General features: G+C 35.5%; 1 protein-coding gene across 1 annotated transcript; it reads right to left on the bottom strand.

Annotated features, from left to right (window-relative positions):
• Nucleotides 1–3,321: 3,321 nt before the first annotated feature.
• LOC145626716 (myosin-binding protein 1-like) lies at nt 3,322–9,504 on the bottom strand. Its single transcript, XM_081679180.1, has 4 exons — nt 9,196–9,504; nt 7,491–8,710; nt 4,699–6,223; nt 3,322–3,754 (listed from the first exon to the last, which is right to left on the bottom strand). Exons 2-4 carry the CDS (start codon nt 8,593–8,595, stop codon nt 3,751–3,753), a joined length of 2,634 nt encoding a protein of 877 aa, XP_081535306.1. The 5' UTR covers nt 8,596–8,710; nt 9,196–9,504; the 3' UTR covers nt 3,322–3,750.
• Between the last annotated feature and the right edge of the window lie 12,931 nt (nt 9,505–22,435).

The raw sequence follows: 22,435 nt of genomic DNA, 5'->3' as shown, positions 1-22,435 counted from the left end.
TTAATATATTACTTTATCGATTATTTTTTAACTTTTTCAATATCTTTAATTACATCTATTTTATTATAAAACCAATACATTAATCATTATAAGGAAATAATATCCGATATTGATCTTAAATTTAATATATACAAAATGGTTTAATAGATGCAAACAATATATTACTTATATGTACAATATATGTACAAAAATAATATATTGCAAAAATAATATCCTAAAAAAAAAAATGTACAAAAATAATATAATTTAAAAATATGTATCATTTTGTAGTTGATAATTTGTGAGTTAAGATAAAGTGTTCTTTTGACTTATAGGTAATTGCAATTAATTTGAAATTTTACTTAATACATAAAGCTTGTTAATTTATTGTAATGAGTTTCTGTTGATTAGGAAGGAGAATTTAAACGTACATAGCTGATTTTGAAAATCTAAAGTGTTAGGTGTGATTATACCCATTGTTGGAGCTATAATTCTTACCTTTTATAAGGGAGTTGATCCATGAGCTATAAGTTCCCGAGGTTGTCCACATATATCATAAGAACGCCAAGAGTCACATGTGTTGAAATATCATGATTATATGACATTCTTACGGCTATTGGCTTTGGCAGCATTTTCTTTTCAGCGTTGTCAAATGTAATTGAGGTATAGCCGTATAATAGTGTATTTTATTTAGATTTTGTTAACTTTACCTCTTCTATAATTGAGTACCAAGTTTCTCATAAAACTCAATGTGTATGGTTTGATTAACATTATGAGGCAAGTTATTAGAATGTTACCCAGATTCCTCGAGAGCTTCAGAACTAATATTGGGAATAAGAGCAATTTAATGTGCAATATTTGCCACAAATTAAGGATCATAAATTGGGATATTGGCGAATTGTTTTCACCATGATGTATTATCTTATAAGATTTTTAGTATATTATTTTTAAATTATTATTAAAATTTGTTTTATTTGATGATTACTAATCTGATTTGATTGGTTTAATTGTAGGCAATAGACAATTACCTCTTCTAATCTAATGATGATTTTAACTACATGATGTAACGCGACAATAACTCATTTTTTACTACAATGTTTAGCCCACTCACCTTTATCATGGTTGCTATACTTAGCTCATTCATTTTAAATGAGCCCCTTCACTTAGGAAGGTACATATTTTTAATAATACAACCATTATTTAGATTAATAAATAAAAAAATGTAGCAAATGTTTCCTAATTAATATTGTGTTTTGTTTTTGCAACATGGATTGATTGTACTTAAATAGGATTTTATCTTGTGATTTGAGGTAAAAAAAAATGATAATTTCTTCGAGATATGAGGAGGAGAGGACATAAAAGTTAATTCATACTTGGTTTCTTATATCCAACATCCTCTTAATTTGTTGCATCATTTTTTTCTTTTTTTTTATAGAAAATTGTATGGAACTGTTTATGGAGTATGGATGATATCATTTGACAAGAAAGATATTCTCAAGTAGTATAAGGCGAGTGTACATTAATTTTATTGTAAGACGATCCATTTAAGGGTAACTTTAACTATTTTTATGCTAACTTTAGAGCATCTTCAATGATAAGATAATTGTTAAATTAACTTGGTATGCCACGTATAATTTTAAGCGAATCCTCTTTGTAGCTATTTTGTGTCCTAATGGTTATCTAATAGCTTGCTAATTAAATAAGCTTGACTTTCTCAGTTAGATTTATAAATTTAATTATTTTAATATATTAATCTTCAAAAAAAATTGGAAACTTTTTTCTCAAGCAAATTAGCTTGGACAACTAATTGTACTTTTTAGCTCCAATGAAAAAACTAGTAGCTACAAACTGTTAAGAATTGCAAGCAAGTCCCTAGCTACAACCATTGGAGTTGCTCTTAACCCCTTAAAGGGTAACTTTAATTTGTCGTTGGTTTGAATTTTATTTTAATATGTAATTTCTTATAGATGCATGATTACGTACTATAAAGACTATTATGATTAATCTAGTACATAATAAGTTCTTTTGTAAGATGAAATTTATTATTAGAAAAATAATAACTTTTTAAGTATAAAGGGTAATTTTAAATACTTTTAAGATAACTTAAACCTGTCTTATAATAAATTAACGTACACCTGTTTTTTTTTATAGAGAATTTGTGTTTTTTCAATATAAAAGATTGTGTTGTTTTGAGGTGGTACTTGTGGTAGGTTTGAAGTAGTGTAATTGAAAGTGTTATAACAACTTTTTCATCATACGAAGTACTAATAGCTTAAGGGTGTGTTTGGCATCATTGTCGTTTTTGATTTTTTTGTTTTTTTCTCCTAAAATAAAACAAAACAGTGTTTGGTAAAATAGCTTAAAAAAACAACTTTACACTAATTTTAGAGAAACTAAAACAAAAAACCTAAAACATTTCAAAGCATTTTTTGATGTTTTGTTTTTTAAAAAATTAAACACTATCAAAACCCACGCTCATATCTTTTATTCAAAAAAAAAAAAAAAAAAAAAAAAAAAAAAAAAAAACCACGCTGATATCTCCTTTAATATTTCATCTTTCTTCCTCAAGCCCTAAGAGCAAGCAATTACAATGCCTTTTCTCTCTTTTATCTTAATTTCCTTTGTAATTACCATACATTTCTCCCTATTGTTCTTACTATGTTTTTGTTGGTGAAATTGAATTTCTTTTATCAAAATTGTTTATTTTTGTTCTTAAATTTTTCTGAATTTATAATTGTTCTTTGTAGAATTTTTATACAATTTATTTTGGGTTCTTGTATTTGGGTTCATGAAAGTTCAGTCCTATCGCCATTGTATAAAATCGCCTAAGTTGTGATGAGATTTGGTTCTTGATAAAGTATGAATTTTTAATCTCATCACCATGGGAAATTTTTTATAGTTGGTACTATTGCCATTGTAAATTTTCAGATGTTGAATAATAAACCTCTCAAGTGTCACCTCGTGTAAGTGTCCCACATTGGTTGAAAAAGAAAGAGTTAAACACTTTATAAGGCTAAGGGGCTACTCTTCTTATTGCCATATGGTTTTGGGATGGAACGTCATTGGACTTGTGAAGTGGACTCTCTCTCTTAGTTTGCGGGTGCGGCCCAGACCCGCATTTAATATGGTATTAGTGTCAGGCCCACGGTATGGGACCTCTAATGGTTTGAGTATATTGCTAGGCTCAAAGTTTGGGACCTTTAATGACATTAAGTATTCTGGGCCAAATTGAATTAGATCAAGTGATGAGTTTTGTCATAATAAATGCAATATCTATATCCCTATCTCTATTATCCACGAAGAAGTTTAACATCATGAATACAACATTAACAGATTTGTGCAAAACTAAACTCTCTGTGTATTCGTAATAGTGTTGATATACAAGGTTGGCAAGCAGGCAACCTTTATGTATTCTGCTTACTTTACACCCATAAATTAAACAATGCAAGTATACAACAGCTCTCTATCTCCTCTTTTACTTCTAAAATCTAGTAACAAGAGTATGATTCATAGTTATCATACATTCAATACTATCATCATAACAACAAAAAGACCGAGAAGAAGAAATTAATATAATGGAAAAACAAAAACTATGCACAAATAAATTAGTTGCAAGATGGAACTCTTCAAGCTGAGATATATACGCCCCAGAAGTGAACAAGTGATTCAATTCTTTTGATTTTTGAAATATGAAAGACACTGGCTTACGCTTCCGCTGCAATGTTTATAGTGTTCACTGGTCAGATGAGCATATTAGAACCTCTGCCATGATTACCTGAAAGATATATAAGAGACAAGTTAAGTGCCATTTTCAACAATACTTGCAAAAAATGTTGAGTAAAGAAAATTCCTTTTGATCGGGGATTAATAGTCACAGGTACTATCTTAGAATGATTTTAAATAAAGTAATGCAAAACCACTCAGCACTAGCTAATCTATTACCATGTGCTATACAACAAGACTGTAGAGTCAAAGCTTCATTAAAATTTACAAAAAGGCTGGTAGGAGATGATTGCACCGTTGAAGAAATACAAATTGACAATTGATTAGTTTCAAGGAAGAAATTAAACAGTTGAATACAAATGTAAAAGGACCAGAAATGAGTTTAGAAAATTTACAACAAAGATCCAAATTTTGAGATGTGATAAAAAGTATTTCACCAAAGCACGACTGAATGCGCCCACGGCTTGAGCTTCATTATCCAAGATCAAGTTCATTTCATCAAATTTTTATAATCAATTAAGTATTCTGCCCTATGGTTAAAGAGCAAAAGAAAATAAAAAGGGACAGAAGGTGTAATTTTAAAACACAGACTACAGGCCATTACAAGGCATTTGACTTAAGCTTGAAGAATTGTGTTCAAAACTTTGATTTTTACAATCAAAAAAATTATCTTTGAGCTCAGTACCAGGTAAAGCAGATACATTAAGAATCCCCCTTTTTCAGATTTCAGAGTTCTCTAAAAAACAGAAACAGGGTGCAGCTAAATGCAGAGGATAAGCAACACATAATATCTATACGTAAATACTTACATAGATTCCTAGCTATAGGGGAACACATCTATTTCTAGGAAAGATTCAAGATTATAGCGGAACTCAAGATCAACATAAAGGTAATTTGGTCCCAACACAATTTCAAGGTTTTTACTAATGGGCAAATCCTCTCATGCAAGAAAACAGACATAATACATGACACGAAGAATGTCAATAAAGCACTAACCTTTCTAGTGGGTGAAATTTAACATTCCTTCTGATTCCAATCTTCCGTAATTCTCGGAGGTGAGATACAATCTCCTGTATTAGGCCTTCCTCTCCATTTTTAAGCGTGTTGATAGAATGCTCAATAAAAGACTTGTCAGCTTCGAGTGCTTGTAATCTCTCACTAAGACTGGATACCTCATTAGCAAGTGCTACAATATCAGCTTCCTTAAGCATAACTGCTCCTTGTTCAGCTCCAGCAGACTTGGACTTCTTAAAAGAATGAGCACGTCTTATCAAAGTCTGATGGCTTCCTGTGGGAATGAAGCCAACTTTTTCTGATATTATGCCATTCTCATCAGTTTCTATCTTCACTTGACTCCTTCCAAACAGCTTCGGTTCACATAAATCCTGCCCTTGCTCTTCTGATTGATGACCATTCGTCAAGTCTGAGTATGCTTTATTGCAGCAGAAAGCACTGAGCTTTTTCTCCAGATTAATTAGACACTCAGAAATATATTTCCTTTCATCTTCAATCACTAACAATTGATCTTGTGAACCAATCTTAGTGTTTTCATCCAAGGCATTAAAATTGTTAGGAGCACCTCTACTTTTCTCACTGTCAGTAGTGCATGCATTTGAAGTCGACTCCCCAACATTCTCCAAAAGTGACTCATCTGGATATTTGGTTCGGTAATATTCAAGCTCTGCTTCTAAATCTTGAATCTCTTTCTCTTTCTCTGTTACAAGGTCGTTATACTTATCAAGAGCTTCCATGTCATATTCAGCTTGCTCTTCCATCATCCTTAGGTCATGTGAGGCTTCCATTTGCAAGGCAGCTTTTTCCTCCTGTAGTCTCTGGATCATTGCCATTGTTTCATTTGCAGCGATAGAAGAAGCATTCCTTTCTTCCTCCAACTCTTTCAGCAAAGCAATCAATAACTTTCTATCATGCTCAAGTTGCCGTCTCAACCGATCAAGTTCACTTTCTCCTTCAATTTCACTAACAATACTAAAGTCCAACGAGTCTACTCCAGATTCATTTCTATCAAGGGAAGTCTTAGAATCATTTCTTTCAAGTGAGCGCCTCTTTTGCAAAAGTTTCATCCCAACAGAAGTAGATGAATCATAAGCCTTGAGCTCATCAAGATTCCTAGAAACCCCAGGGCTCAATATATCATTGTAAAGAAATTCTGATCCTCGAGACAATTGTGAGAGCAAAATTTTTAAATCTGCACTGACTCTTGGTGAGTCCTTTCCAGACAGCTGCTCGGCCAGCTTACCAGACAACTGCCTACCCTTGCTGCTGATAGCTAGCTGATATGCATCACCAAGATCCAAATGACTAGGCTTTTGCAAGCCACCATCCTTATGTTCAGACCTCGCCTTTGAGCTATTAAGACATGTATTACTTTGCAAGCTCTCAAACTCCTTAATTTTGTCAGTTCCATGTCCCAATGCTTGCGCGTTGCCAGATTCTTCAATTTCCAAGTCATTTGAGTCATTGACATCCACTTTTTCCTCCACAATTCCATCTTCAATATTTGCTGCAAGCAGTAGCAGATCCAGGATTGTCAAATAGGGTGAGCACAATTATAAAAATATTATAGTTCAATTTTGTTTTAATAAATGCCCTCTGAAACTAAAACAATGTTATAGCTCATAAGTAATACCCATTTTTAAGGAAAAAAAAAGGTATTAGAAAACTGAGGAAATTAAAAAAGGGGAAATATTAGAAAAGTAAAACAGAAAACTTAAGTCGATTGTGAACTCAGACCCCATGACCTTCCGGAGATAAGTTAAGTGTGGAGTAAAGGAATTGCTAGCAAGCTAGACTGCTAGAGCCTTATCATTAGTAAGATATGCATCAACATATTTGTACAGAGGGTATACAAGTGTCTACCCTTTGCGCTATATAAATCCACCACTTATGCAAGTCAGAGGTATCAGGGTTTAATACTATGCCAGGAACACCTGTATATATTGCAGGCCTAAGGCAAGAAGCAGATAATAAGATACGCTTCCTAGTCCCTCCATCACAAAATATCTCACTTCAGAGATTTCCAGATTACGGCCTTGTTTGGCAAGTGGCTGTTGGCGGTTGGCTGTTGGCTGGTTCACTTGGCTTGTTTGACCAGCTGGTATGTTTGGCTGTTTATAATGGCTTTTGAAATTGGCTGTTAAAGCTGACTGTTTATAAAAGTGTTTGGTAAATTAATTGTTGGTAGTTGGCTGTTTATTAGATAATTTGTGGGCCAACAAGCCAAAAGCCAACATAAAAGCTACTCAAAGCAGCTTTTTCATTTTGGCTTAAAAGCCAGCTTTTTCACTGGCTAAAAAGCCAATTACCAAACACATATTTTGGCTGTTTGACCTCATAAAAAAGCCAAAAGCTAACCAAAAAGCCACCAAAAAGCCATTTACCAAACATGGCCTACGTGTTCATTATTCTCTGATATAATAACAAACTGTGTCACTTTATTTAAAATCTTCTGCTTAAAACTGATACAGGTGGAAAGAATTATATGGTAAAAATCGTTAAACCATATGAAACATATCAATTCAAATTTATTTCAAGTGAATTAACGATATGAACTGAACATTATCACAATGAGCTGACACTATAGTAACAAACTAACAAAGTGGCATTAGTTCTCTTCTAATTTTCCAATTACTTTCATATCAAAATTTCACAAGGACCAATAAGGCACCAGAGGAGGGGGGGGGGGTAATTATATAGAGCACTGCAATAAAGATTAAAACTTAAAATGGGATAATTAAGGAAAATACAAGGAACAAATCTTCTCCACTTACATCCATCTACTGGAGTGCTGATAAAGACATTTCCATCATTTTGTGACTTCAACACATCATTCAAAGGTTTTGAATCTGTTGATGCAGATGTATCAAGATTACTATGAATCTCTTGCCAATTAAGTTCTTCCAATCCGTGACCAATAGCAGAAGCAGGCGCTACTGATGGGTCGTCATGGAGATCAATGATGTTGGATTGCGCCAGATGTAATGTTTCTGAGGGTTCAGGTGATATAATTTTTAGATCAACTGGCATGTCAGAGACAAGATCATCTTCGGATACAGAAACAAAGGTTTTAATTGGTGTAGAATCTAATATGATGTCTCTTAGAGGATCATGAGACATCAATGGTCTTGAGTCTTCAGCATCAGACATCTGAATATCTGATTCAGCATCAGAGGTGACTTTCAGCTCTGTGTATCCAAATTGATCCAAAGAAACCTCAGTTTTTCTTCCACTCTCAACAGATGGTTGCAGTGACTTAGTTTCCTTTTTCAAATTGATAAGATCTTGGCAAATTTCCCTGCTCATAGGCAAGTCAGGGTCGGTGTCATCAAACCCAAGCGACTTAGTCTGAAGCAATGTTTGGGCATGATGTCTTGAGGTCCACAGCTCATTGCAACAGCAACAATGCTTCATGTTCAAGCCCTCAGTCTTCTGATCATTAATTACTGAGTCATCATCAACACCACTAAGATCTTCTCCTCCCAACTTACCAACTAATAACCTGTATGTTTCAGCATTGGATTTATCTTTTGTAGCAAAAGAGAAGAGACAACTTTCACACATCCCACGAACATCAACAAGCTTCTCATGAAAATGACAGTAGACCATAGATGAGATCTCCAACTTGTGTTTTCCACATATCATATCCCGGTAAAATCCAACCTTTTCACTTCCAAGAATGTGATCAATCCTTGAACATAGCAAACAAGGGAGAGGCAGTTCACAATAACGAGCAAATTTTGTGATCAAGTAACCAAATAGCCCATAAACAAGAAGCAAAACAATAAGCACCCATTCAAGTAGAGCTGATGCCAATACCGTCCTAAATGACCTATGGTGTTTTTGTGATTCGGATGACAACCGAAATAATCTGTCCATCCCAGCAGATTACAAAATCATATGCAGAACACAGGAAAGAAACAAAATCAGATGAAGCACGCTAACTGACCCAAGTTGAATTCAGTAACACCGGTGGAAAGCTGAAGCACATCTTCTGATTAACCAAGAAAACAATAATAGAGATCAGATCATAAAACCATCAATCTGAAAACCTCAACTCACTATCTACATAAGCTAGCTGTTAATAAAGTCTCTTTCCAATACAACATGATCATGGTTAAACTATAAAAGATACAATAGGTTATAAACTAAGATATAAATCACCAAATAGCATCCTTCATGCAAGATGATGTCAAATTGTCAATGCAACAGTAAATCAAACACAAATCCCATGTGGGATCAAAATCTAGAAAACAACAAAACTTCCTCGATTACGATCCATGCAAATATCAATCTAAACAGGGGAAATTCTAACATGATCAACCAAAAAAAGAAAGAATATGATAATAAAATCACAATTTCCAAAATCCATCATCAAATATGTCTACAAATTCTAAACCCCACCAAACAAAAGTACAAAACCCATGAAAAATTACCAAATTTACAAATGAATAACAACAAACAGGAACAAATTCTTACAAATTCAGTGAAGAAAACAAAAACCCAGAAACCATATATCCTCTGTTTTTATACCCTCTTTCTCTGTCTCAGAAGCAAATCATCAAACAGTTTCAGTGCAATGGAGAATGAACAAAAAAGCTGCCACTTTTTGAGTCTTGAGATTATAAGAGAGAGAATGCAATTAAAATATGATCAAGGGTTATAATTAATGAAGACAGATCTGCACGTAGTGATCAAATTAAGCCATGAAAATCAAAGAAATGAAAATGGGGTCAAAAGATCAAATGAATGGAAAATGCCGACTAAGGAAAAAGTCGGCTGACCGAAAGTAATGAAGCCACCTTAGTTGGTTGGTAATGGTCCCATTAACATATTGTTTTCAGTCATGAATTTGTGGATTTTCTTTATGTCTTTCAGATGAAAATGAAAGATTTGGGATGGAACCTAATAACTATTTTTAGGTGAGATCATGATTGGTTCAATAATGGTAGTGCAATTTGGCTAACCTCAATTCTATGTGTGCTACAAAGTTGATTTTTATGTGATTTAAGATCAATTAATCGTGTTACTTTAAATTATATACGAGTATTTTTTGTTAATTACCTATATGTAAAAAAAAAAAAAAAAAATGTATTCTTTGTGTGTGTTTTTATTAATTTGCACATTTATAAAAACATAGTTCTGATCATAATATTATAGCATATCATTATTAATATGCAATAGTTTGATTTGTACATAGTCAAGTTTTAAAATAACCAATAACATATACTTCCTCTGTTACATAAATCTCGCAACAAAGGAATATTTTATGTCTCACAAATAATACCCTTTGTTGCGAATAACATGTAACAGAGGGAGTAAATGTTTGATTGATAGATAAAATTCCAGATTTCAAACATAAAACATGAAGAAAGATGATCTAAATCTTTTGGCAATCTTTAGGGGATGTTTAAAGCTAAGCTTATAATATAGTTAGTGAAAATGTGAGATGGAATAAAGAAACGCTTTTTATTTGATGGCCAAATTCATTTGTTTTAATTGGTTTTGTTGTTAGCAGTCAAATATCATCACATATTGAAAATAATTCCGTCGAATTGATACTTCTAATTACTTTTTTTGTCAAAAAAAATTAATGTAAGACCAACAAGTAACAAGCAAGCCTATTCGTTGAATTAATGAAGCTATCATGCAAGCCCCATTCACAATTACGCTTAATTAAAGCCACATGAAAAACTTCATTTAGGAGTAACATAAACATGTTATTCCTTAGAAAGCTCCATAATTTCATATTCCAATGTCACAAGTATCACATCAACTTGCCTTTGTTCTAAAAAGCTTAGCTTCCTTGATTTTATTGTTTCACAAAGTATTGGAAGCGGCACCCAATGTTTTTGTGCGTGTCATTTTTTCATCATATCTTCCTTTGTCTTCAGCAAACATTGTTTCACAAAGTATTGGAAGCGGCAACTACAATAGATTTTTCAATTTCCTCCTCATCTTAGAAATCCTAAATACATTAGCAATATATCATCTTCATCTTTTTGCGATGAAGAACACGTTTCCACCCGATGACAAAGTGGTGGTGGTTACGGCGAAAGAGAGAAGCGAAGTCATTCATGGCGAAAGAGAGAGAACGTTTAAGAGAATTGAAGAGGATGGAGAGGAGAGAAAAAATAAAGATTGTTGATTATATTTGTCCATAACTTATGCTTGAATTGTTTGATAAGTGCTTGAGATTCTCAGATTTTTTAGAAAATGCCCAAAAAATTGTATTGAGGCTTTCTTATGTTATGTACAATTGTTGTGGTTGTCCCATATGATTATATGTTGAATTGTGACCATTTTGATGACAGATGCATAATTTTGGTTGAGAAATGAGCAAGTTATGTTATACTCATGACCTTCAGTACGAGCTCTTCAATAGAGGTTTCGCCATTGTTATACATATCATCAAACAAATTATACATATCCTCAAACAAGTTATACATATCCTCCATCAAATAATTTATATATATCCTCTACTGGCTGGATGATATCCTCAACTGGCTGGCCGGATGATATCATGGCTGGATGATTTCCTCTATTGGCTATTGTAGACACCCATTTGTGTCTCCCCAAAACCAAACCCAGTGATGAGTACCTTTCACATCGAATCATAATCGAATAAAGTGAAAATGTGGAAAATTTAGTGTTGCGGATAGTTTTAATTTCTTTTCTCTTCTTTCTGTTTTTGAAAACTTATTTTAAGAAAACAGTCAATCCAGTTTGGATGGTCCATGATATGGGTCTAATAATAGTGTAGTTGGATGGGGCTTGAAAAGAGCTTTCCGACGATATATTATAAGCCCAATTTCGATGAATATTGAGGAAGTTATGGCCAATTTACTGAACTGGGCCCGGTTTAAGCCTTACATGCGGCCCAATGATCTAGAAGAGGGCCTAATATGGATTTATCATTCCTAATGCAATTAGGAATGGTTTTAGTCTTCTAGATTATTCTAGAAGGTTCTTTTCATTCCTAATTCAATTAGCATTGATAAATTGACTTTTGTTGACTTTTCAAATTTTTAATTAAAATCAAAGAACATTTTTGAGGAAAAATACGAGTTTATCCTCCTGTACGGCAATTTCTATCTAATTTTAAGAAAACGCGTGAATTTCTGAGTTAGCGCCAAACGCCAGCTGTAGCGCCTGACGCTACGCTTGGCGCCTAGCGCCAGCCTTAGCGTCTGGCGCTAAGGTCAGCGTTTGGCGCTAATTCCTGTTTTACGCGTCAGAACTCTGTTTTTGATGTTTTATCTTTTTGGCTGATTTTCTCTATAAATAACATCGTAAAAACTCCGTTTTCATTCACCTACATTCACCAATTCTCATTCTCTCATTCACCAACTCTCATCAAAGTTTTCTTGATTACTTTCTCTCTCTCTCTTTTCTAAACTAGCTTCTTTCAAATATAAAAATTCCGCATTCATTAGACTTAGATACACCTAGCCATATTCGAAGTTGCCTTCACCCTAGACGTGAAAGGTTTTAATTTCTGAGGGTTTGGTCCTAAATCTCTCTTTCAATTATTTAATTTAATTGTTTGTTTATTATTTTCCTTGAAGTTACTAACTCGTGTATTTTGCTATTAGAAAGAGGTACGAGGCATCCAAGTAAGTGCTTTAATTGACTTATTGATATTATGATATAGAAATCATGCTTAGATTGTTATTTTGATTCCTAGTATCATGTTAGGATGTTTTGATCTTCCTAGTATCATGTCTAGGGTAACTCTAATGTCAATTATGATTTTTATGATGCCTTTTATTGTCTTTCCTAATATTCATGTTAGTATCATGTTAGGGTTAAAGCTTTGATTTTTATTGCTTAGTGACATGCTAGGGTTTGTTATTAATCTTGTTAGTATCATGCCTAGGATCTTGCTATTATTATGCTTTATTGTTAACATGATTATTATGATTATTTTTATTATTATTATTGTGATTATATTATTATTATGATTATGATTATGTTGCTTGATATATTTATTTTTATTGCTTGATCACACCTTTTATGCATGTTTAAAGGGAATTAGTACTTGTAATCACGCTTAATAAGATAATTAATAATCTTATTTAGGGTTAATATGATTATAATTCAAGTGATCGTCAATAATAGATTTATTTGTGCATTAAATTCAACCAACATAGATAAACAGGTTTAGGGTAAATCTATTGATTGTATGTTAGTCAGAAAGCGCACATGAATACGATCTGAATAAAGTAGAGGCCTATTATTAGGGCAGGTTCAATCTCTTTTAGGTTGGATTTGTACCTTCATCCCCGAACCCTATTTGGTTCAAGACCTTATGGAGTTGACGATCTCTTGGATCGTTAAGGGGTGTAACCTTCACCTTGTGAACGGTTTACAAGTTCCTAAAAAAACTTGTTGGCGACTCTTTTGCTCTATCTTCTTTCCCTTTGGACGCCACCGTACTTTAGTGTATGATCACAGTGGGGTTCAAGCTAGGGATTAACGCTTGAAATATTCCCTACAGCTATACAAAGGATATTATAGACACAATCATAAATGATATCATGGCTAACCTGATCAAATGTTTTGTTAGTCCAGCGGGTTTTTGATATTCTCTATTGGCTGGATGATATCTTATCTTTTATTGGCTGGATGAAATCCTCTATTGGCTATACAAAGGATATTATAGACACAATCATAAATGATATCATATAGCCAATAGAGGAAATCATCCAGCCAATAAAAGATAAGATATCATCCAGCCAATAGAGAATATGAAAAACCCGCTGGACTGACAAAACATTTGATCAATCAGGACTGAAGCAATACCTTCTCTTATTGTTTTGGGGTTCTTCGAACTCCTAATCTTAGTTTTGATCATTAATGTATGTCTCATTACCTCATACAAGTTAGAATTTTATATAAGCAAAAAATTATAAATCCATGTTGGAAAGAACAAAATGACAATTGTCGAAATGTAGTGAACAACTATTGTATAAGATGATTCCTCTCTATCTCGATGCACTAGTATACATGAAGAGGTCGCCTCTCAAGATTAGCACGCATTGAAATTTTAGAGGTGTAATAATGAAAGTATTTTTCGTGTTTTTGCTGCGTGTTTATAGAAGTTGTGAAGGTTGGATTCACCCATACCCATATCTATTGAACCTATTGGCTCTACTCATCTGCTCCATCCTTATTCATTTGTAAAATGTTTGTGCGGTATAATAAAATATTTAGTACAAACACAAAGGTTGAACTAAATGAAACATTAAAATGATTACAAGGTCAAAATAACTAAAATAAGGCTACTACTCAAATAAAGTACCGATCAACAAAGCTAAGTACATATACACTAATAGGAAACAAGCACACTAACATGTTTCACCTCAGGTACAAATAATAAAGATAATAAATAATAATTGTCCTACAATGACACTTGATAAACACTCAATTGACTCACTCAGTCACTTGACTTAATTTTCAATAAAAAAGTATTTTTTGTTAAATTGAACGAGTTTCCACCTTTTCTAGACCTATCTTGGGAGCAAGTCGGACTTGTTTCATAACCTATATATGCCACTTATATAGTGATGAAAATTTTAGCTCATAATCGTGATAAAGATAGTACAATGTCCTGTACCACATTAGGAATCATGATTATAATAAAACCATAACCACCCCCATAGATTATATATTCAATTTAAATCTTCCAATAGTTTTAACGTGAATATATACTCTTATAATTTACGAGATATATCAATTTACTAATAACAATGATGACTCACACAAATACACAATAATAAATTATACTACGTATAATTAACTTAACACTTCCTTTTATTTCTTTATTAATTAGTGATCAAGAATATTATTTATTGTATTAATTTAATTTTACGTTCATCCTTCGGGTATGCAAAACTAGTACTATCATATACAACTTCAGTGCATAAACACCTTAAAATCATTTCTTAATAATTATTTCTCGATTCAACCAAGACAATGCATGATTGAGAATTGAAAAAATGAAGCATAGTAATTCTTTTTTTTTTCCTCCTCTTAAAAAAAAAATAAAATAAAAAAAAAAAACAAAAAAAAAAAACAAGGCTTTAATAATCTCAAATTTGGCCAATTATTTTTTGTAAACAATCCTACCTTTGACAGATTCTATAATTAAATAATCTCAACTTCAATTATCTTGGAATAATCCCAACTTTAAGGGGTATTGACTTTTATCAAGCCCAAGTGACCGATTACTTGTTAAATAGTGTTTTTTTTGGAAATTTTGATTTTTACCACCTTCAAATAACGACTTTGTCGAATTTACCACCTCTAAAAAAAACATTTACTTTACCACCTCATAAAAAAAAATTAAACATCAGTTTTACCACCAATCACCTCCAACTAACGGATTCCGTCCAAAAATCCGTTAGTGGGGCCTACCCTGCACATGTGTCACCGTATTATTGGGTAAGTTTTAAAAAAAAAATTTTAAAAAAATTAAAAAATCCCCGTCCATCAAGCAACCGGTGGTTGCTGCCACCGTCGGGACCCCCACCGCCAAACCGGCTACGACCACCCCCACTACCTAACCGTTACGACCAGCCCCCACCACCTAACCGCTATCAGCCACCGTCGAAACCCCAGCCACCGCACCAATTTCGACCTTAAAACCCTAGCCACCACCTAACAGCTACGACCAACCCCACCACCTAACAGCTACGACCAACCCCACCAATTTTCGACCTCAAAACCCTAGCCACCACCTAATAGCTACGACCAACCCCACCACCTAACCGCTACCACCGCACACCACAGTCGCACCGATTTCTACCTCTTTCCACCAATTTCCGACCTCAAAACCCTAGCCACCACCTAACACCTACGACCAACCCCACCACCATCCAAACCCAGACCAGAAACCACCGCCACCCAGATGCGAAACCACCGCGACCCGATACCATCACCACCCAGACGCGAAACCACCGCAACCCACCCCAGCCAACCTAACCCCAAAACCAACCTAACCCCAAACTAGAAACCACGCCACCCAGACGCGAAACCATCGCGACCCGAAACCACCACCACCTAGACGCGAAACCCACACGAAATTTCGACCAACCGAGGTAATTGATGTCGTTGCTGGTTGGTTGACATGGAAGATCGGGGAAGATGAAGAAGAAACGTCAAAAATGTGGGCCATACTAACGGATTCATGGACGGAATCCGGTAGTTGGTGGTAAAATCGAAGTTTTGGAAATTTTGGTGGTGGTAAAGTAAATCTTTTTTTTGGAGGTGGTAAATTCAATTAAGTGGTTATTTGAAGGTGGTAAAAATCAAAATTTCCTTTTTTTTTTTTTATGTTTTTCTTCCCTTTGATTCCAGTCAACTCCCAACTACCACCCCTTTGACCGCCCTCCAAGCCATCAGCTTCCACCTTCCCCTCTTTCCATTCCCCTTTCCCAGCCACCTCAATAATAGGCACCTTTGAAATTGACCACCTTCTCCCCCTTCCACCCCTCCCTTGAAACCGAAAAATGCCAAATCATCAAACCACTGTAGGAGTTTATAAGTATTATAAGCGGAATTTCATGAATCATATTCATACGCACATAAATCAGGATCGCATGCATAACACACAAGAATCACATAATCATTCCTTTGAAGTGTGATCTCCACGTAGCTATTCGATCGGCAAATCAGGGAGAGAATAAAGCCCCAAGCGTGACTCCTCTACTTAGTCCATGGGGTTAGAACGAGCCATCCACCAATATTAGGTTGGTCGGGTGAAGGAGGAAAACCATGATCACCAACTCTAATGGACAACCGACCACCGCACTAACTACCACCACCACAAGGCACACCACTAGCACCGAGAGAGGGGAGAGCTGTGAGAGAGAGAGAGAGTTTGAGAAGCTTGGTTTCGTGTTTGCTAAGCTAATTAGGATTTCAACTTAACAATAAAATTGTTCTGTTGAATTACCTGGACACCTAGTCTATTTATAATCATATTATAATTAGACTAGATTACGAAGCCCAAAACCTTTCAAACCTACTCCGATCCTATGGCCGGCCACCTAGAGTGATGAGGCCCATCATGGGCCTCTTCCTCTAATGCTCGATCTAAGCCCTTTGTGTGACCTTATAGGATCTGTCTAATTGGACTTTGGCCTATTTTACTTGCCCAAAGACCGTTCGTGCCTCTAGCTATGATATAACGACGACCCAAAAGTATGAACTTAATTATCTTCATAATTTGATCCAAAAAGTCGTTAGTTGGCCCCACATAGTATACGTGTCAGTTATATATTGGATTTCAAAAAAAAACAAAAATAAAAAAATGAAAAACCCTAAAATCCTAACCCAGCCATCGTACTCACCACCGGCGTCGGTTCCTCCCGCCCACCGCCTCTGCTGGTTCCCCCAACTGACCACCCACGACCGACGCACCACCCTAACCCTTAAACGCCATACCCAGCTCAGCCTTAGCCCCAATTTAATTCAATTTTTGTGTTAGGGTTCAGGTGATGGCGGATTTTAGGTTGGTGTGGGTTGGGTTTCGACGACGGTTTTGGGTAGGGGAGAGAATTTTGGCGACAATGATGGTGTGGGAGAGGATTTCGGTGACGTGGGTGGTATTTGGGTTGAGTGGGAGAGGATTTTGGCAGCGACGGGGGTGGTTTTTGGGTTGGTGTGGGAAGGGTTTTGGCGACGTGGGTGGTTTTCGGGGAGGGGGAAGGCAAAATTCGACAGTGTGGGAAGGATTTCGGCGACGTGGGTGGTTTTGGTGGGGGAGATGGGTGTCGGCGACCTGGGGTATCGGCAGCTGAGGCAAGGCGGCACCGGTGGTGGGGCTAGCTGGGTTATGGGCTTTCTTTTTTTTATTCATTTTTTAAAACCTATAGGCTATTGATACGTGTTAAATTATGGCCCCCACTAACGGATTCCATCCAAGAATTCGTTAAGTGGTGGTGAAACCAATTTTTTTTGGTTTTTTGTGGTGTTATAATACAAGTTTTTTTTGTTGTGTTAGAATCAAAATTTGTGTTTTTTTCAGGTGTTATTTTCTAAAATTTCCTTTGATCAATTCATACATCTAGTAATTGCACTTGACAAAGACATAAATTCTTCAACCCCACTCATGAAACCTTCACCCCCTTTCAAAAACCCCAAAACAAAGCACCCCTTTGTCGAAAAACCCAACACCATCGAAAATCTCCACCACCGCAAAGAAAAAGGGTGGAAAAAGGGTGGAAAAAGGAGAAATTTGGGTTGACAATGCAATGTCGGAGTAGGTTTTGGAATGGTTGTGGGTGGTGTAGGTGGTTAAGAGGGGGTGGTCGCGGCTAGGGGGAGGGGTGTGTTGGACTTAATGATTTTGATGATGACACAACCTCACTTGCTTACATACTAATAAGAGCCTGATTGTTTAAGTGTGTGGTCAGATGCAATGACTAGGAGAATTAAGTGTCATGCAAAGATACCATGAGAAACAGGAAAGCCAGAAACAGAGCTATCCATAAAGAAGAGTTCCTTTGCAAGAACTGGTGCTTCAGAAATGAAGACTTGAGAAGAGAAGGTTCCCCTCAGGGAACAGAAGCTTTAGAGAAGAAGCCTCACCAGAGAAGAGAAGTTCCTCTCAAGGAACAGAAGCCTCGGAGTAGAAGCTTCATCAGAAAACATGAAGACTAAATATATTTTTATATTTTAGGATTTATGTAAGTATAAGATATTAAGTTGCACTCGAAAATTTTGTGTGAAATTGGTCTAAAAAGATAAAATTGTGCATGCTAGTTTTTAGGAAAATTGTTACTTTCTAACGTTTATCTTTTTCCAAATTAAAAGGGATTTTATTTCTGATTTTCGAAAATATCTTCTGCAAATAAAATCTCCCACGTTTTCAAAAAAATTGCGGCCTACTCCTCCATGATTTTCTTCAAGTCATGGTCTTGCACATTAAGGAGCTCATGTTTCCTTAATTTTAGGAACATGATCTTCTTAGTGGGTTGGAGTAGTGGCGCAGTGGATTTGCTGCACAAAGAGGATTTTCCAAAGCGTTTGTTGATCTATAAATAGCTGTTGATTTCTGTTGGAAAATCTCACCCTTGCTCACATAAGTTTTCAAGCTTTAATTCGAGTTAAGAGTCCAATTCCACACAAGTTAAATAGAGTGTTCTTAATGTTCTTATACTAGAGTTTTATTTTTCTTTCGAGTTGTAATTTGGGGAATGGGGAAGTTTGAGTGAACTTCTGTGTATGAGAAAGAGAATAGAAAGAGAAGAGAAAGAGAGGAGAGAAGTGAGAAGAGAAGAGTGACAAGTTGGGTGACTTGTTCCTCGGGGTTTTAGGTTCGTTGAGGAACTTGAAGTTTAAGTCTTTAGTTTGTAATAGGACCATTTGCCCTATTCTAGTGAAGATTCTTTTCCTAAAATCCCAAGTGGTCGTGGTTTTTCTCCTTGTTAGGGCCAAGGAGTTTTCCGCGTAAAAATCTCTCTTGCATCTTTTAGTTCCTTTAGTTAATCTTTCTGTTCCTTTAGCTTACTTAGTTTTAATTCTACAAAAAGTTTAGCTAAACTCTCATACTACAATTCAACCCCCCCCCCCCCCCCCTTCTTGTAGTATTCTTTGAAACAACAGGATGGTAGAGGTGAGGGGAGGGTGGAAGGGTTGGGGAACGAGTGGTTGGCAGGGTTTGGGAGGGTCGGGCTTATTTGACTTTATTATTTAATTTTTTGGAGCAATCACGTATTGACAAGTGTACATGCAACTTGTTATAACAAGTTGATCACCAATTGAGTCTAATAAATAAAAACACATCGTAAATTTGGAAATAGTTTAGAAAATATAAAATTGAGATTATTTTTTAAAAATCGGCTATAATTAATATGTGGAAAGCTAAACGTCGCCCTCGAATATCTAACTAACGCCCGCAAAATAAATTAAAATTACATTCTTACCCTTTTTATAAAAAAAAAAAAAAATAACCCTCAAACAAAATTACCTCCCTCCCCCAACAAAACCCTCATTCCTTACTCACTCTCATTCTCTCTCTAAACAAACCACCACCACCACATCCACCTCCACCACCACAACATCCACCGCCGCCACCACTATCACCGCAGATAAAAGCGCCGGAGCAGTGGTTGAGCGCCGATCTACACCGTGATAATGCCGCGGAAGGACAAAAGCAAGTCAATCGCCGGCGGAGAAGAGGTTTGTGTTTTTTTTTTTTTTATTTTCTGAAATCCAGGCAAACGCCTGATTTTTTCGCACAACCATGGCTGAAACGCCTAGTTCGTGCGTACAGCCGTGTGGTTGTACGAAAAATCTGGGCGGTTGAGGTGAAACGCCCAGTTTTTTCGTACAACCACACGGTTGTACGCACGAACCAGGCGTTTCAGCCATGGTTGTTCGAAAAAACTGGGCGTTTGCCTGGGTTTTTATTTTTTTTTAAATTCGTTTTTTTTTTTTTTTTTTTTGGTATTGGGTTTTAATTGCTTGGCTTTCAATTTGTAAATTCGTTGTTGTTATTATTATTAAGAACTGTTTGGAAATTGGAAATTAAATAATCAACTAAAGTTCAAGATTTTTGGGTTTTAATCAACTAAAGTGAAGGACTTCAATTGCTTGGGTTTTAGTTGTTGATTTTGGGATTTGTTAGTGTAGATTTAATTTTTGTAATGCTTTAATTTTAATTCAATCATAAATGGTTTTAGCATCTTGTGTAACAAAGTAGTGAGATATCTATGCTTTGTGCTCATATATTCACACCCTATACATTTTAATATGACTTTACAATCGGATTATAAATATGTAGTAGTTAGTTGTATTGTGTTTGAGAAATGACGTTGTTGGCAATATTTGTACTCTGTATATAATGGATTTTCTTTAAGTGCTGTTGGATTGATTAAGAGTTATTATTGTTTTAGATATTAGCCTCGTAGATGTTCCAACCATTACTATCTATCTCGATGCCCGTATAGAATTTCTTGGAAGTTTTTTTTGAGAATTTTCGTGATGTTTAGTTTGAAGTTTTGTTGATATTTTGGGTGGTTTGTGTTGATATATAGTTGATGAGGATTAAATATGATTTCGAATTCATCTATATGAAAATACTTGTTGAGCATTCTTGATTCTTTTTCATTTTTCAGATTTTCATACTATAAGCAATGGTTATTGGCTGATTTTTATATTCCTATACTTGTTGATCCTTTTTTTTATCTACTATAAAGATGTGAGTAGGAAAATGGGTTTTGATAAGATTTTAAATGTTGCTTGCTCCGTTACTTCAAGATTGTCTTGACTTTACCCTACTCCAAAATTGACTAGAAAGATAGCTTTTTTTTACCGATAGAAATTTTAAAATCGGCAATTTGATTAGTCTATGTGCAAGTTCCTTATATTTCTCGAATTAACGTGAATGTGTAATGATAGTTTGGTTTCGGTCATTATTTCTTATTTCTTATAGTTGATGGTGATACTAGTATTATATCATTACTTTATGTCGGCTAATGCAAGATTAACTAAGGAATAATGTAGAAATATTGTTTGTTGGATTTTGTTATAAATAATTGGATGATATGTGTACTAGTTTATTATTTGGTTAAAAGTTTGAATATTTAGTTGTTAATTATTAGAAATTTGTTGGATTTTGTTATATATAATTGGATGATATGTGTACTAGTTTATTATTTGGTTAAAATTTTGAATATTTAGTTGTTAATTATTAGAAATTTGTTGGATTTTGTTATTATTAATTGGATGATATGTGTACTAGTTTATTATTTGGTTGAAAGTTTGAATATTTAGTTGTTAATTATTAAAAATATTAGTTGGTTGATTTTGTTAGTATTAATGCCATTTTATTCTAAATTTAGAATGTAGTCGAGGGTTCTGGTCCACGGCATGCTAGATCACGCGGCATTAACGCGTCGGTTAGGAGAGATAGGGGGCCGGGGATTAGTATACGGGAAGGTAGTTCTTTACCGGAGCGCGACAGAGAAGTGGGTAGTTCTGGGACTTATTTGGATGAGCGGGAGGGAGCCGGTCCTAATCCTTTGTTGAGGACTACTAGCTCGGTTTCGGGTTCAGGTTCGAGATACGATGATGATGGACCTGAGGACGATGATGCTGATGTTGAGGAGCAGCCGACTGTCGTGACGAGAGGTCCTGATGGGAGATTTACGAGTTCACGACCACCTCGATCTGTAGCACCTTGGCTTGTTCAGGGGCCGATGGACGGTGGACCCGATGTTGGGACCGTTCTTCCTAGTTTTGGGGCCCATGTTGCTCGATATATTTGGGACGGGCATGATCGACGGTTTTTGCGGTGTCATACTAGAGCTAGTGTGTGTAGATTATTGAGTGAATGGATGGAGGGATTTACGGCAGACACTGCTACGCGGATACGACAGACAGGGTTGTCGCACCTGCCGAGCATTATGCACGACCACCTTGATTTTCCGCTAATTTCTGCTTTTGTGGAGAGATGGCAGCCAGATACAAACACCTTCCACCTACCTTTTGGTGAGATGACCATCATGTTGCACGACGTTTACCACATACTTGGTATTCGGGTTGAAGGTGATATGGTTTCCGAGGATCTATCTAGTGACCGGTATAGGACATTTGCAGCTGAGTTGTTACAGTTGACTACAGAGGAGCTACAGGTCAAGACTCAGACTGCCATATATAGGAATGGTGGCGTCCATACTGACTAGATTTTTGATAGGTGTCGTACTGT

The sequence above is a fragment of the Chenopodium album genome, chromosome 4 (genome assembly GCF_948465745.1).
Source record: "Chenopodium album chromosome 4, dcCheAlbu1.1, whole genome shotgun sequence".
NCBI classification, from domain to species: Eukaryota; Viridiplantae; Streptophyta; class Magnoliopsida; order Caryophyllales; family Amaranthaceae; genus Chenopodium; species Chenopodium album.
Note: the sequence above shows the minus strand (reverse complement) of the source record. Positions and strands in the feature narration are given on the sequence as shown.

Excerpts from the sequence above, each read along its gene's own strand:
- LOC145626716 (XM_081679180.1), bottom strand. The coding sequence starts at position 8,595 with ATGGACAGATTATTTCGGTTGTCATCCGAATCACAAAAACACCATAGG. Across the intron at positions 6,224-7,490 it reads CAGCACTCCAGTAGATGGAT|CAAATATTGAAGATGGAATT; the intron begins GTAAGTGGAGAA and ends TACTGCTTGCAG.